The 17,177-nt window shown below is 37.0% G+C and overlaps 1 protein-coding gene across 1 annotated transcript in view; it reads right to left on the reverse strand.

Moving 5' to 3' along the window:
* The window catches only part of HSD17B12 (hydroxysteroid 17-beta dehydrogenase 12), a 176,906-nt gene that overhangs the window by 132,513 nt on the left and 27,216 nt on the right, over nt 1–17,177 (reverse strand). The window contains exon 2 of the mRNA XM_008065727.2: nt 2,496–2,523. Within this exon, the coding sequence (XP_008063918.2) occupies nt 2,496–2,523 (28 nt within the window). The remainder of the gene's footprint in view (nt 1–2,495; nt 2,524–17,177) is intronic.

The following is a 17,177-nucleotide window of genomic DNA, read 5'->3' on the forward strand; positions in this document are numbered from 1 at the left end:
TACTGAGTACCCAACGTCTTACAAATTAATGTACACAAATTCAAATAACTGAAAGCAAATAGAACCAAAGTTCCCTGATTTTTTTCTCTGGTTCTTAATCCTAAAGATTAATTCACAAAAACAGTCAAAAATAAAAAGAGACAATGATATAATTATGAGATTCTTATTGCCAGTAAATAATCCTTGCTTTATTTTCTTCTTAATGAGAAGTGGTTAACATTCAAATGACAGTTGTCCATTCTATCCAGTTGTTTAATGTTCAACATAAGCCATAATATTCCCTATACTCCTATGAAAGAAACTTACATATAATAAATGCCTACAGGCTTGAAGTTACTTTAACAAGTCCAAATTGAAAGAGCCTTACAGCTCAAAATAAGAACTACTGGCATTTGACATATCTTATGAGCATATATTTAACTGGCAGAGTAATAATGAAATTAAACACTTCCTTAGCTTATGAACAGTATGCAAACACACCAGTAGGACAACAGTGCCTACTACAAAAGCGTCCTTGAAATACTATATATAACTCAGGGCTGATAAAAGTGAAAGAGGTGTAATGAGATCTACCTGGTAATTCCACTAATTAACTTCTTTTCAAAAGTCCAATGTATACATATACCAAGGTAGATAATCATACAGGGAAGGTCTAGTGTAGATTATTTGGTTTATTTCAACCTACTTCATCTAGTTTAAGATTGTAATAGTATTCTTCAAATAAGAAGTAGTAAACTCTCCAAAAACAAAGAGCCCTTGGATTTCATTCACCCTTAGAAGTCATTTTCCTTTTAAGCAACTAGGAATAACAATGACTACAATAAAGTCCTGTTTTGAGCCAGTCTCCTGGTAAATACTTCTTCTTTAAGGATTAAATAATGCCCTGAAGGCATGTACTTAAACACCTTGATGCTGCAGCCTGGGCATTTCCACACCTGGGGTACTTTATATCTAGGAGAAATCAAACCAATCTACTTGTCATGCCTGACTTAGGCCTAGTCTAGAACTTCAGAACAGCCTTCCCAAAAGATAGTACGAGCCGGGGACAGTGGCTCACACCTGTAAACCCAGCAATTTAGGAGGCAGAGGTGAGAGGATTGCCTAAGTCCAGGGGTTTGAGACCAGCCTGGGCAAATTGGCGAGACCTCGTCTCTACAGTAATTCAAAAAATTAGCTGGGAATGGTGGTGCTCACCTGTAGTTCCAGTTACTTGGAAGGCTGAGGTGGAAAGATCACCTGAGCCCAGCAGGCAGAGGTTGTGGTGACCGTGAGTGTGCCACTGCACTCCAGCCTGGGTGACAGAGTGAGACTCTTACTCAAAAACAAAAACAAACAAACAAAAAAACCAAAAGATAGTTTGATAAACAATTTACTGTAGATCTTGAAGACTGAAATATATAATGGTGGTATCAACAACAAATTTGAGGAAGGAAAGGAAGAACGCTCATCTAAATTTTTTTTTCTCATCCCTGAAGAGCCAAAAACATGGAAGCTCAATATTGTTCCTTCCTCTTCTAGAACATCTGGCTGGATCCTCTGTCTACTTTTTAGGAACACCCAAGACTGCCAATAAAATTATGCTAAGTAACCGAACAACAAACACACTTTCAAAATGAACACTCAGTGACATTCACTTCCAACCAAATCTAACACATGTAATCTAGCACGCTTTTTCTCAATTAGAGATTATACTCTACATAAAATAGTGGTGGGCTCACCAGCAGTCAGAAAGCCTGTGTTCTAGTTCCGATCCTGCTGACTACATGAACGTCTACCAGTGGTTAACATTTCTGAGGCTTCATTTCAGCATCTTTAAAATGTGCTCACAGACTAAATATACAGCCAAGATCCTTTGGTTTCAAGCTTATGATGAATATAAAGTAATAGTAATGACTTCTATCATCTTTAATTTCTGAAAAAAACACATCCATAAAAACAATATAATTTTAGAAACAATATAATTCAGAGTTGTGATTTAAAATAATACACCTACGGCTGCTCATCCTCAAAAGTGCAAGACAGAAAGAACATGAGTAACCAAATTTAAAAAAAAAAAACTTTTAATTATTTTTCAACTTCTTTCTCATAGATCTATAAGAAGAAAATAAGAAAACTTGAGGCTAGTTTCTGTAACTCATATTTTCTCCTGTGAGCCCTTGGGTGGAAATGCTAAAGCCTGGTGAAATCATTTTCTGCTTACCATTGGAAGTTTGTCTTATTCAAGTTCATAGACAAGCTACTTTTCCAGATGCATTGGTTGAATAGCAAGTATAGCATTATAGAATCGAAAGCACACTCTCCTCCCTTCAAGAAGCCACCTCTCACAAATAGAACTTCACATAAAAGGCTGATGTAAAATGTCTTATATACTTTTCACTGATTTCATCTGTTTACTCATATCTCTTTTTATTCTACAAAGGCATTGTAAAAACTTACTGGTCTCTAGTAAAAGTTTCAAATGTAAATTATTTAACAAAGTTTTTTACTATCTGGACTAGAATTCAAAGAGAGAATAAACAATTCCTCTGATGCCTGAAGTTGTAGTTGTGCTGTTTACCGACTTCCTCACCTAACTCGCAGATATGCTGGAAAAATACTATCTGTTATTTAACAGTTTGAAAACGTCTTCAATTCCTCACATTAGAACACTACTAAACTCACAAATTCAGTATTTTATTAGGTTCTGTCAGATACAGTTTACTCTTTTTCTGAATTTGTCATGATCTTCAAGATACAAAGACATCTGAAACAATTTTTTAAATGTCACGCCTTTCTAAGCCATCTGCTGGTTCTTACTAACTTACTACTCTACTGCGTGTCCTTTTTAGCTTTTCGGAATGAACAAGACTTTCAGGATGTTAATATATGACAGCACTGTTTACAACAACAAAATTGAAACCATCCAACAGTAAAGGATCACTAAATTATATATTTATAGAGCATATGCACATATGGTGTATAGATAGCATATAAATCAGATATAATTATGTCATATATACTACTCTATAGTCTACCCATATTTATATCTATAGAATATGTAGCATAATAGATATTAATACGGTGGAACACAATGCAGCCATCAAAATTATGGCACCAGTGATTAGTGATTGGCAGGGGAAACTGTCTATGATATATACCGAAGTAAAGAGAAGCTGGAACAGTATCGACTATTTTTGTTTCAACAATGTTTATTTCTCTAGAAGACTGTCAATTGAACTTTCTAATGACCATTATCTAATGATGAGGCAAAGGAAGCTTACCAATAATCTAGTTCATAAATAAGCCAATTTATGAGATACAGATACAGTAATAGGAGTAACTTGTATAGTAGTCATTTTTTGTATTTGGTGAAAAGATGTAAAGAATCTCAAAAGTCACATACAGACCAAAAAGTTGATGGTAGCTACCTCTAGGTAGAGGAATGTAAGTAATTTTTATTTCCTTTTTTTAAAAAAACTTAACTGTATTTTCTAATTGTTCTGTAATAAGCAAATGTATTTCTTTTTAAAAAATTGTTCTTAAACCAGGGAAAGAAAACTTCAGTGTAAAATGAAGGTGCACTCCCATAAATGTATTTCTTGTGTAATGTTTTATGAAGTTTAAAATTCAAATAAAATTATATTCTGTAAATGCTGACTTAGTTAAATAGAATTACACTATGCAAGTCCCTATGTGGTTACTGCCACAATGAGACATGCTTAATCCAGTTAACATTTAAAGCCTAGGATAGAATACACTTAAACTCAGGTTTTCCAGAAGTGAGACAAATGAACACAGAAGACCCAAACCTACCCTACCACCTTTGGAGAAATGGGAGGCCACCACCCACTGTACTCTTCCTGCTATAGTTCCTCAGTCCCAACCTGAGAACAAGAGGGCAAAGCGCAGAAAAGAAGATCTGCTCAGACAACAAACTCAAAAAGGGTGAATAGGGGGCAAATCGTGTTTTTTCTACTGCTTTACCATAACACCAAGTACTCTGGAGAAAGTTGTAAAACTCAGCATTAAGAGATGGTGTTTTTTTTCTATGGGGGAATTTATATCACACTCAGCTTCAGGGGCTTCCTGATCTGTGCCAAGGTCCTTTCTATCATGTGCTATCTGACTATTCAATTGTCTCCTTCACTGAGAATGAGCATGACATTGTGTCATGACTGAATCCTTAATATAAAGTGTATTTAAGTAAGTTTACCCTTTATGTAGTAAATGTGGTCTCACATTTTTATGCTATATAAATAAAATATGTTCTTTGAATCATTATGTAAAGCAAAGTTTCCCAATTAACTTAACGGAAACCTTAAGAATTTTTTTAGAATGCAAATATTCTCCCAGTCTCCACCCCCATTTTAGCTAGTTTCACAGATTTTTATATTTTCTAACACCAGGTTTGAAGAGTAGACCACACCTGTATTCTGACAGCTTCTAATCTGGGACAGACTGTGTACAAGAACACAGACAGAAATTTTAAGACAGAACATGTCATAACATTTGTTCTATAAGAGCTATTCAGATACTACCTAAATGTGCTTAATCTTGAGAATCTGGCCCACATGAAGGCTTGTGTTGACACTGGAAAATTATTCTTTCATTTAATTCAAGAGATAACCAAGAGTAAAAAAACAAATAACAGAAGACACTCTCTTCATGAACAAAGGATTCTAATGGTACCTTATGAGTAAGGTATAAGACACTTAGCACTGGAAAGCCTGTCTTTGAAATACAACAGAGCTCTTGACCAAATCACATCTCATGGCAAAATTCAACCAAAGTAAAAATCGAGGGTAGCTGTGTTTATACCCACCATCTCAAGACCTTCTCAGGCTTTCCATTCCTCCTTTCTTCCACTGCTCAGGCTTTAAGGAATTCAACCTGCTTTAACATTTCCTCACCCATTCTCTCCCCCACTATGGAAAGCGATTCTCTCTACCTCTTTTCTCACTGTCCTTAGAGACAAATAACCCTGGTCCAAGTTACTTAAGTACCTAACTTCACTCACCTGTAAAATGGGAATAGTATTAAAGATTAAAATAAAAATTAGAATATGAATATCAACTCCTTAGAACAGTTTCTGGCACATAATTAGTTTTATATAAGTATCTACCAGTAGATTTTTATTAGCAGTGGTATTAAGTGTTGAGAACAATGTTTGCTAAGCACAACATAATAGTATCATCATTATTACTTGTTTTAAATATCTGATTGCTAATTGTTACAAAATGAAAATAACAACGATAACATGGAAAAATTTTTAATTCGGAAGTCTTACAAAAATCTTGCATTTGTGATTCCTGATAATGCAGACACTCACCAAAAGTCCATTTTGAGATGGTTCAGATGGCTCCTCCTTCCTTTTTCACATGTGTTCCTCTGTTGTGCCTTTCTCTCACTTAGGCTTCATTTACTAAACTCTACAGTTCCCTTATGGCTCACCTTCCAACATGGCAATGACTGACATCTTTATATTGTTTTTTGTTGTTGTGTTGCTTCTCTCCCCTTACATGAAGAATGCAAGCTTCATGAGGGTAAGAATAATTGCATGTTATTAATGGATGAATTCTCTGTGCCTAGAATAGTACCCGGCATATAGTGGATTATCAGTAAATATTCTTGAATAATGAATATTCAATCTGGTCTACCCCAGACTTCTTGTTAGATAAATAAATCCTCATCTGTTTAAGCCATCACAGTCATGTGTTCTGTTACAGCTGAATATCTTCCTGTTTTAACTAGTGTTAAAACACTATAGAATATTCACAGGATATTTGTTACTATCCCCACCATTGTTATTACTGCTATTAAAAGTTAACTAGCATTTCTTATGTGCTTACTATGTTTTAGGCATGATGTCCAGTATTTTAAGTACGTTGCTAAATAAGCATCATCTTTTTTAGACCTTTACAGTAACTTCTGAGGAACATAACAATTTTATAGATGAAGAAACTGAGGCTCAGAAAAGCTAAACAACTTGCCCAAAGTAACACAAATAATTGGTATAAATTGTAAATTCAAGTTTCTGGTTCCAGTGCCTACACTCTGACATAGTATGCTATACTGCCATATCTGTGAAATATTCATATATGAGTCTTTTCTTCTTAAAGTAACTATAAGCCCTACAAGTCAAGAATCCTGTTCTCCAAGTGTGGTATCCACCAAAGCAATTACTCTATGAGGCCCTTAAGTCGGTACTCAGAAAATATTTTTTACTGAAATAGACAAGTGAATACCAATCCTGCACTGGAAATCTGAGCTTTTAAAAAATGAGACATGAATATACAATGTTAAACAACTAATTTGCTATGTTTACAAGTATGTGCCCTCCTGTCTCTTGGTTGCAGGAATTTTTCTTCTATTTTGGCTGTATTTGTCACTCGAGCATCTGGAATCAAAAAACTGTCTTTGCTATGGTCTGAATGGCTGTGTTCCTCCAAAATTCAGATGTTGAAAGCCTAATCACCCCCACAAGTTGATGGTTCTAGGAGGTGGGGCTTGGGGGAAGTTATCAGGTCATGAGAACAGAGCCCTCAAGAATAGGATCAGTGTTCTTTTAGAGGCCAGACTGAGGTCATCTGCTCCTTCTGCCACGTGAAGTCACAGTGAGAAGAAGCCATTTATGAACCAGAAAAGCAGGTCCTCACCAGATAGCAAATCTGCTGGGGCATTGATCTTAGACTTCATCATCTTCAAAGCTGTGAGAAATAAACTTCTGTTGTTTATAAACCTCCCAATTTATGGTATTTTGTTATAGTAGCCCAAACAGGCTACGGTCTCCTAACAAATACGACTGGTGTTTTGTGTATTTAAAAATAATGGTGGATTTATTTTCTACCCCAGCCTACAGGCTTTTTGCCACATATGGTAATCCCTAGACCTTATGCAGCTATTTTTCATGCAAAATAATGCAAGTCTTTTGTTGAGTAAGACAGTAAGTAAATGAAAACACATATAGACACACACAGAGCATACACATGCATACATACATAAAATAACACACATGAAGAAGGCAGCCAAAAATTGACTAGACCCATGAAGAGAGCCCCCAGTGTGTGCATTTATACTTTCCTTGCCTTCAGCTCAGTGATCTACAACAGTTCCCGTTTCAGACAATAAGGAGAGATGTGTAAGCAGCTGCAGATAAATGAATGAACTGTGTGATGCTGAAAATCTGTGAATTGACGCATCTGATACATGAATTGAAATAAAAAACATTCCCCTCCTCCAAACAGTTGCATGAACAAATCAAAGAGAAGAGTTAGAGGGAAAATGAGACAAAGAACAAAATCTAGTCTATGTGACACATTTATAAAACTGATGGCCTGTCAGCAAGACACTGATGAATATTTTTGCAGGATAAAAATGGCAACCCAGGTCTAAAAATAAACCAATGTGCTGCAGACCTGTCTGGTTCAGCTACACCACTGGAATATAAACATCCTTACTCACTAGTACATTCTGATTCAAGGTTTCACAAAGAAGAAAAAACTGAATGTTTTGTTAGTAAGATAAGACATTTTACATGGTTTTAAATCAGTTATGTTGTCTATATAATATACATGGAATTTAAGTTTACATGATTTTTATTTTCTTAAAAAAAGGTAAAATAAATGGTAATAGCAATAAACCATTAACTCAACTTTTATAGAAGATCATGTCCTCCCAACCTCAGTATAATAAAATAGAGTGGCTTTTTCACCATCTCATGAGAATATCCTAAAACCAAGAATTTACAAATAAAATTATAAATTATTTCTAAGCCATACTGACTTGAATGGCAAATCAAGTCAAAATGCTATCTCCAAATGACTCTGCAGAGGAGACAAAAAATCTATTACCTCATTTTGCAACTGAAACAATAAAAAACTGTTAGCTAAAATGCCAAAGTGAATTTCCTGTCCTTTATAAACAGCACTTTAATTCATCAAATCCATTCACCTTACTCAATCTTGCCTTAGTATCTATGACTCTGGTCTTATTTAGCTAAATTATTATTTCAATTCTAAGAGTTACAAATCTTTGAAAGACTCTCCCAGAACATTTTGGTTACTATCATGCTACCTTTTTAAATAGTAAAAAGGAATTAATTGTCCATAACAACAAAATGCAAAATAATAAATTACACTTGCTCCTTTATGACCATACCCAAGTGGAATAAATAGAAACAAGGAAAACAGATCAACATTTCAGGGACCAATGACTTCTCACAATCATACAACAAACACTGCCTAACTCTTGACAGTAAGTAGAGAGCTATACATTAAAACATTAAGACATCCTCCAATATACATCTGCATACTTCCTCCGCTGTAGCTTGTGTCAATCTAAATAATGACCAAATTTTCTAATGGAGGAGACAAAAACATATAAGTCATGAGATCAAAACAATTTCATTTTAGGAGTCTTTATTATAGGACAATCTTACTTTTGTAGTAGGTATTAGAAACAATAATAGTCAAGATAACACTCTCAATTGCCACCTCAAGCTTGCTCCTCTGTCAGAACTCCCCATGGGACAACCCATTTAATCAGTTTCTCAAGCCACAAGCCTCAAAGTTGACTTTATCTCTTCTCCTTCTCGTATCCCATATTCAACCCCTCTACAAGTCCTGTCTCTCTCACATACATATCATGTACGCCATTTTTCACCCAGCAAAGCACCAACCCCTGGTTCAAGACGCCATCACTCACATCTCCCCTAGATGACTGCCAGCCTTCTTAACGTCCATTCTGTTTCCACCCTTGGCCACTAGTCTATTCACCACACAGCAGCCTGAGGCATCTTGACAAAAAGTAGATGACATCACATCGTCACCCCTCTTCAATTTCTTCAATAACTTCCCATGATTCAGCATAAAACCTAAAGTTCTTCCATATCCTACACGATCTTTCATGACCTCATCCACACACCCTCGTCCTGCCCTTTTCCCCTCCTGTCTTCTCCACCTACTCACAAGGTATAGCCAAAGTCTCTGCTTTTCCTCAGACACACCAAGCCCAGCCCCAGCTGCGGGTCCTTTCACTTGCTCTTCCCTCGACCTGGCTTTAGAGCTTGACTCTTGGCGCCTTCTTGTCACCAACGCCACTCGGCAGCATGTCTTCAGAGAGGCCTCCCAGACTACCCTGTCTAAACCATCCCCACCCAAGTCCTCTCTTACTAGTTACTTTCTCTACTAGATTCTTGTTTTATTATAGCTCTGTTTGCCATTGTATTATTTATTTGCCTAGTTGATTATTGTACATCTTTCCCTGCTTGAATGTAAGCACTATGCCTATATTGCTCATTGCCGTATTCACTGCAAAAGCTAATGTATAAATTAATCCTCTATAGCAGCAAAGACTGCAAACTCAAATACCTATAGGAGCCGCCACAAAGATAATGAAAGTAAGTAAAGCAGGCAATTTCCAGTTAATACGGCAATGCAGGCCCAATACAACAACAGCTTACTATTTTTTAAGAGAGGTCTGATATCCTATTTTCTAGATGAAATCTTCCAGTTGTTTAATGTTGGCAAGTTATTGTGTTGGGTTTTTATAAACTAAAATGCTACCCAAAATGCTTCTACGCTGTTGGTGGGAAGGCAAACTAGTTCAATCTATGGAAAACAGTGTGGCTATTCCTAAAAGAACTAGAAATTGACCTTCCATATGACCCAGCAATCCCTCTTCTGGGAATATACCCAGAGGAACTTAAATCCCTCTACAAAAAAGATACCCGCACACACATGTTTATTGCAGCACTATTCACAATAGAAAAAAACATGGAACTGACTGTTCTGCCCATCAAAACTGAACCGGATTTTTAAAAATGTGGTACATATACATGATGGAATATTACACAGCCATAAAGAAGGACACAGCCAGGCTCGGTGGCTCAGCTTGTAATCTCGCACCTTTGGGAGGCTGAGGTGAGTGGATTGCCTGAGTCCGGGGGTTCGAGACCCGCCTGGGCAACTTGGCGAGACCTCATCTCTACAATAAATCAAACAATTAACTGGGCATGGTAGCACACGCCTATAGTTCCAGCTACTTGGAAGGCTGAGGCGGAAGGATCGCCGGAGCCCAGCAGGTCGAGGCTGCGGTGGCCGGGAGCAGCCACTGCACTCCAGTCTGGGTGACAGAGTGAGACTCCAACTCAAAAAAAAAAAAAAAAAAAAAAAAAAGGAGGACACAATTATGGACTTCGCAACAACTTGGATTGGATTTGGAGTCTATAATACTCAGTGATCTATTACAGAAAAAAAGAACTGAGTATCACATATAAGCAGACCTGAACACTTACCATAAGATGATAAGAAAGTAATTGGCAGTAGCTGGAAACTGCCTGGAGAGGGAGGGAGGGGAAATATAACATCAGTGAGGGTACCTAATCTCAAACAGAAGAAGCGGGGACCAAAATGGAAGTCCAAGCTTTACTTGTACGATGACCATTCGTGTACCTAATCCTGAATTGTACCCCACATCTTTAAAATAAAAATAAAATGCAAATCTTAAAAAAAAATACATAAACTTCTACCCAAGTCAAATAAACCATATCTGTGAGACAGATACATACACAAGCAAACATACGTATACTTGTTAACTTCTCACATATAGCAAATCTTCCAAATTTCAACTCCTTAAGTGCAATACATTTCCACAGTAATCCCTCCCTTTCTGCATGTCCTTCTGCAAAGTCAATTTGCCATTCTTTCTATCAAGAGATGAAATCTATTCTTGCCTTTTGAATATGTGACCAAGTTGCTGGTTTTGGGACCTCATGGCAGGCAGAGGCTAAAAAAGTGGCAAGTAGGTTGTTAGCAAAAGACAGAAAAACCAGGAGAAAATTGCTATTAGAGGCAGGATAAAGAGTGACTCATGTTTTATAGTGATAAAATGTTTGGCAAAGCTGCTACTTGCAGTAATATTTACCTAATTGATTATCATGTAAGAGAGACTATTTACCTAATTATGGAACTGGCTAAAGATATTTCCAGGTAAAAAAATTAAAAGTGCCGATTGGCTTCTTTTAGCTGCATATGATAAAGCACAGGGAAAAGAGAAATAATCTAAAGAGGGACCTGTTTGACTTTTAAGCAGAATTTAGAAGAATTACATACAACCCAGGACTGGCAAGAGTCTCAAATTCAGAAATGGCTTCTAGGTAAACATCAAATCAAGGATTTGTCCACCTCTCAAAGTTAAGACCTTGGAAAGACAGACTCTTCTCATCTATACAAAGGGACTTCTAAGAATCTTAAGCATCTTTTCCTACAAAAGACTGAAAGATTCAAAGTAAAGATAGGTCTATCTTGGAAAGGAATTATGGCTTTTGGGACATGGAATCAACTCCCAGTAAAATTCACAGAAAACTGCAGTGCTAAAAGTACCACGAGTTCACAGAAACAATTCAAATGAAAAAAAAAGTTTCTGTGGGTTCCTAACTTCATGTAGGAAGAAGGTTGAAAAGCTACTCAGTTACAAATATGATCCACTCCTTATAAAAAAGAAAGGAGTAGAGGAAAAAGCCAAGAGCCCAAAGGGTAGAGCCACCAGTCTTAGAAAATAAAACAACTCCCAAGGAGCAGGACTAGACACTAACCAAGCTACCTTCTTGATACATGGGGTAAGAGAACAGGTAACATGCACCTAGCTAGATTTCAAAATTACTATGAACCAATGATGGCTATATTCTTCCAATTCTTTCTCTTTTTGAATGGGAATGTTTATTGCAGTTTTCTTGCCCCTATCACACCACTGTATGTTGGATGTGAGGGGAAGCAGGGGTAGGTAGCTTGTCTTTTTAGTTCACAGATTTCTAGATCTAGAAGTTGCCTCTGAGAAACCTCAAATGCACATGGAATTTAGTTGGATGATAAGACACCGGACTCCAAGTTTATAACATAATGGGATAACACTTCTCAAGGAGGAGCAATATATTTTATATGGAAGAAATGTGAATTGTTATGTTCAGAAAGTAGACTGTAGCAGACCATTTCCAAAGATGGCTGCAATAATATCTCCCATCTTATGCTATGGAAATTTGACATTCTCCCAGCAAAAGGTGGAATATTTTCCCTTTCACTTAAAGCTGGGCTGGCTCTGTGACTTTCTTTGACCAGTAAAATGTGGTAGAACTCAGGTCAAGGCCCTAAGGTACCTTACAACTTCTATTTTCACCTTCTTGGAGCAATCTCAGTACCATGTAAGTGGTACCATGTGAGTGAACGAGAGAACATATGGAGAGGTCACACGAAGGAAACAACTAGTCCCAAGGCCCCATACTTGGAGGTGAGGCCGTTCTGAATACTCCTAGACCGGCGGAGCTGCCCCACTGGAGCCACTCCAGTCAATACCAAGAGGATTAACGAAAAGCTCATCCAATGGGCCCGGCCCAAATTCCTGAGCCAAAAAATCAGCAGCATCATATGGTTCGCTTTTTTTAAGCCATCTAGTTTTAAGACAGTTTATTATGTAGCAACAGGCAATAGACAGTGGGGAAAAGGCCAGTCTGAATAATAGAAATGTCTAAATTCCTGACTTTTGAAAACACCCATTTTTAATACATTTAAGCATCCATAATGACGTTTATGGTAATAATCTAGGATTCATTCCTTCATTCACCAAATACTTACTGAGCTACTAGTATGTGCCAGGTACTGTCCTAGGCCCTGGGGAAAACAGCAGTGAATTAAAGCTCTTATAGAGGTTATATTCTAGTAGGGGAACAAAAACAGGCCTCTAGGATACGCTTTAATAAATAACATGATTTATAATTAGCACATCAATATAGTAAGTTAGTGTTTGCCAAATAACTAAATCTAGTTTTAACCTTCTCCTTGAAATTGTTACTTAGATGCTTTATCACAGTACCAGGAGCTATTTTTAGCCCAGTCTTTCTTTAGACTGAGCTAGAAGAAAAACAAGGTCACGATGATATAAGACTACTAGTAAACTGTGGGCAACTGAATTTTCAAGGATGTTCCATGTACTAAATGCATCGTCTGACTTAGAACATTCGCTCTTTGACACCTGTGCTCTGGACAGCGCCTTTCCCAGTGTGCCCTTCTCCCCTGCCTTCTCTCCACTCCGGATTCCCTTAGGTCTCACTGCCCTGTCAGGTGTTTCTCCTCTCCCACTGCATCCTATGCATACATATGCACGCTACATATGGCTAAACTATAAACCATATCATAATTTCTCGCTTCCTTATTTAATTGTCTCCATTAGGGTGTTAGCTTCCCCAGGGAAGACCCTGTCCTTAAAATTCTTAACATAGAAACATACATGAATAGTAAGTGACCACTCAGTGTTTACTGAATGAATGAGCCTTAAAACCTTGATTAAATCATGGTTCCCTTGTCAGTAACATGGGGCTAATATTCCAAGGAGAAGATAAAATCGCAACTGCTTGGGAAGCTATAAAACATTATTCAAATATTTTATCATTAATTTTCAGATATGAACACAAATGGCCTCTTTCCAATAATCAAGTTTACTCAAAGTAGGAAGACTTGTTATACACAGGGACATTCAGAAAAGCACATGACATGGACTTTCTAATAAAGTTCCCATGCAGGCACATGTAAGTCCTGGTTTGTTGTTGCTTTTATTTTGTTTTCATCAGCCACTCTGCTCTGCAGTCACCTGTCATAGCCTGTCTACCTATATTTTAACTCAAAAGCACAAAAGGAAAACTTCAAGGTTTGAGACACACCCAAAGGGCAAATACAATTTAATTTCCAGATTTTCAAAGTCACAGGATTCCAGACCTAGCCATAGCAACTTAATTTTCAAGACATAATTCCTCTTCTAAGTGGTTATCTGAAAACAAGGTATTGCATTTTTTGTTTGTTTGTCTTTGAGTTGGAGTCTTACTCTGTCGCCCAGGCTGGAGTGCAGGGGCAAGTTCACAGCCACCATAGCCTCAACCTGCTGGGTTCAGGTGATCCTTCCACCTCAGCCTTCCAAGTAGCTTGGCCTACAGGCACACGCCACCATGCCCGGCTAAGGTATTTGCCTGTTACAGGACTTTAGATAGGGTTATAAAAGTGCAGAGGACTGAATAGATATGGAAAGCGCCATCCGAGTCATAATTCAATTCCTGAATTGTTTATCATTTAGCAGAGGGACTTAAAATCTACACTATCTAACACAATAGCCACTAGAGACACAGGGCTATTAATTTAATTTTAAACTAAATTAAATTAAAAATGCAGCGCTTCAGTCACTAACCACATTTCAAGAGCTCAATAGCTGGTGACTACCAAATTGTACGGTGTGGATACAAAATATTTTCATCATCACAAAAAGTTTTATTGGACAACACTGCCCTGAATGAATAAAACCTGGATTTCATGTCAATTGCTGAGAGAATTCTTCTAATATGGCTCTCTGACTGCAGTAATAAAAACTGTTATATTTCAGAAAAAATGGACAGAAGGGTAGTCTCTGGAAATATATCGTTTTTTCATGGGTTGACAGAATGCAAAAGTTTACACCATAATTCATTCTCTCAAGTGACTAATATTCCAGTTAAGGACAATTCATTTTGTTTAGCAAAGTTTTCTCACTGTAACACAGACTCTTTTGTACATCTTTAACATGACCATCTTTGGAGTTTGGGTTAAAAAACAATTTCCTAAAAGCTTTTTTCCTCTTAAAAGTCTGATTGTTTTCTTCACATTAATATATTACACCATAGTCTAAAGTACTCTACCTGCTAAAATATAAGGAGCATACCTTACTTGGAACTCTAATAGCTAAATGTTCATTCTATAACATCTAACTTTAGAGTAAACTTTTTGAATAGTTTTTTGATAAAGATAAATATCTCTACAAACTTAAATAAATTTTTAAAATAATTAATCATTCTAGTACTAAGATTTATATTTTATATGCATGAAGTAGGTTTTTTTCTTTTGAAACATTAAACAAGCTTTCAAAAGCAAGAGTCAAACGCAGTTTACAGAAATTCCACAAATTCAATGGAATTTTCAAAGAGCTTCGAAAAGTACAGGGTAAATTACTTATCCAATATTTGAAAAACCAAAAAAAACGAAGTACCTCTGCTCTGCATTCTCTTCAGAGGGTAAAATATGTATTTATTTTCAAATATTGGATTAAAATCCAAAGGAAACTCATTTCAATAAAAATCATCTTCAGTGTAAATTTTTAGAAAGTCTTTGGTGCTCATGAGCGCCCTCTAGAGTCAGTTATATAGTTCAGAGTAAACTAGATCTTAAAACAGGAATTCATTATTCAAAGTAAACACAAAATATAAATAAAGATTTTTTTTAAGGAACATAAATCAGTCATATCATGATGTGTCCTACAAATTTTCAAAATTCACCTCTTAAGTCCATATATCATACTGTCTTTTTTTTTTAGTGAATTCAATCTGGCAGTGTCTTTTTAAGATATTTATGTTGTTTTGCAAAAGATAGCTCAAGTGATATATACTATGTCTTTGAAAGTTTATTATGCAAGGATCTCTGCTTAAAAACCTGTGATATATTTTTTATGTCTAATTGTCCCCATATGTCTAAATTTTAAGAATCGCTGACTGTAAAAACGTTTGCATAATAGATACACCATTAAAATAAGATAAAGAAGGAAGCTTATCTTTCTGAAATATGTAGAAAACTTCATATGACAATTCACTGTAAGGTTAGTTGGTCCAGGTTTTTGTAAGAGTTAATAAAAAGAAAGCCCCTGTTTACCGTTCCCTAAATATCACTATATTCTTTTGGTAAAACCTATCTCCAAATTCCCACCAACATAAAACTATCAAACCTCCTTTCACATTTCAGCTTCAACTGAGTGAGCCAGTTCAGGTTTCCCTCCCTAGAGGGGCGGAGACACAAAGTGCCCATCATCACACGGCAGAATCCAGCATCCCCTAAGCTGGGCTCCTCTCCCCAGCCCAGAGTCCCGTGGGTACCAGCCCATGTTCTGAGCACGCGCCTTTCAGGGACTCAGTCACACACAGTCATCATTCACACTGATGAACCCGGTGTTCATCAAGAGACCATGTTCAGGCCAAGCGACAGCACAAGACAGCTGCCCTTTCTATTCAAAAAAAGAGGGGAGATGTAGTCAATTCACAATTTTCCAAGTGCTTTGAATCTATGTAGGAGGAGCAGCAAAATGTTTCTTGTTTTACATACACTTAATTAATTTGAGGTTTTCTTTGGGCTCTTCAAAAAATTAAAAGTTATCACACCTGAGTTTATTCTGGGGGGGGGGCATTACACCTTTCTCTTAACTCCTATTAGACTTGCCTAATGTTTTGAAAGCTGAATCCATCATACCAGAGGAGACAAAAGCCTGCAAAACATTGCATCAAAAGCATTAAGTCGAAGCACTGATCTTTGTATTGTCAACAAATTCATAAAGAGAAGAACTTATGCATAATAGTCTTGCTTATGAGGGGTGAAGACAACTTCTTTCTTTTCTGCAAAAATAGTTACGCATTACCAGGCTGTTACATGCTCTCCTCTCCTCTCCGCTGCTTATTTCACTACCCTGTGTTTTCTCCACTGGAGGGCACAGTTAGCTTTAAAAAAAAATTGGTGAAATCTACTTTGGTCTGTTCTACAGTTCCAGAAAAAGATGGGTAACAAAGAAGGTTAAAGCTGCTATTGGAAAGGATATTTCAGCAATAACTTGGAGTTTCAAGTCTCTGTTCTTGAAAACCATTACAAAAGGTAATCACTAATTGGCTAACAGCCAATTACGCTCCAGGCATTGCTATCTATAAAGTATAAATAAAAGATGAGGAAGGAAGTAAAGGAAGATAAAATGGTAGAAATGACCCACTTTAGGCAGAGTTACCTAAGGAACACACACAAGTAGAAATTCCCCTTATCAACACAGTATGCCCAGCTACTACTGTCCCATTAAGGCATCTCCAAGAGAATGTAGTGTTAAACCCCTCAGTTCTTTTGCAATGACATAAATCATATGCTCTGCAGAATAGGATTTTTTTTTTTAGTTGGAGTCTCACTCCATCGCCCAGGCTGGAATACAGTGACACGCTCATGGCCACCCCAGCATCAACCTGCTGGGCTCCAGTGATCCTTCCGCCTCAGCCTTCCAAGTAGCCAGAACTACAGGCACTCGCCACCACACCCGGCTAGTTTTTTGATTTATTGTAGAGATGAGATCTCACCAAATTGCCCAGGGTGTTCTCGAACCCATGGGCT

The sequence above is a fragment of the Carlito syrichta genome, unplaced genomic scaffold (assembly GCF_000164805.1).
Source record: "Carlito syrichta isolate Samal-C Ts95f unplaced genomic scaffold, Tarsius_syrichta-2.0.1 Scaffold308800, whole genome shotgun sequence".
Taxonomy (NCBI): Eukaryota; Metazoa; Chordata; class Mammalia; order Primates; family Tarsiidae; genus Carlito; species Carlito syrichta.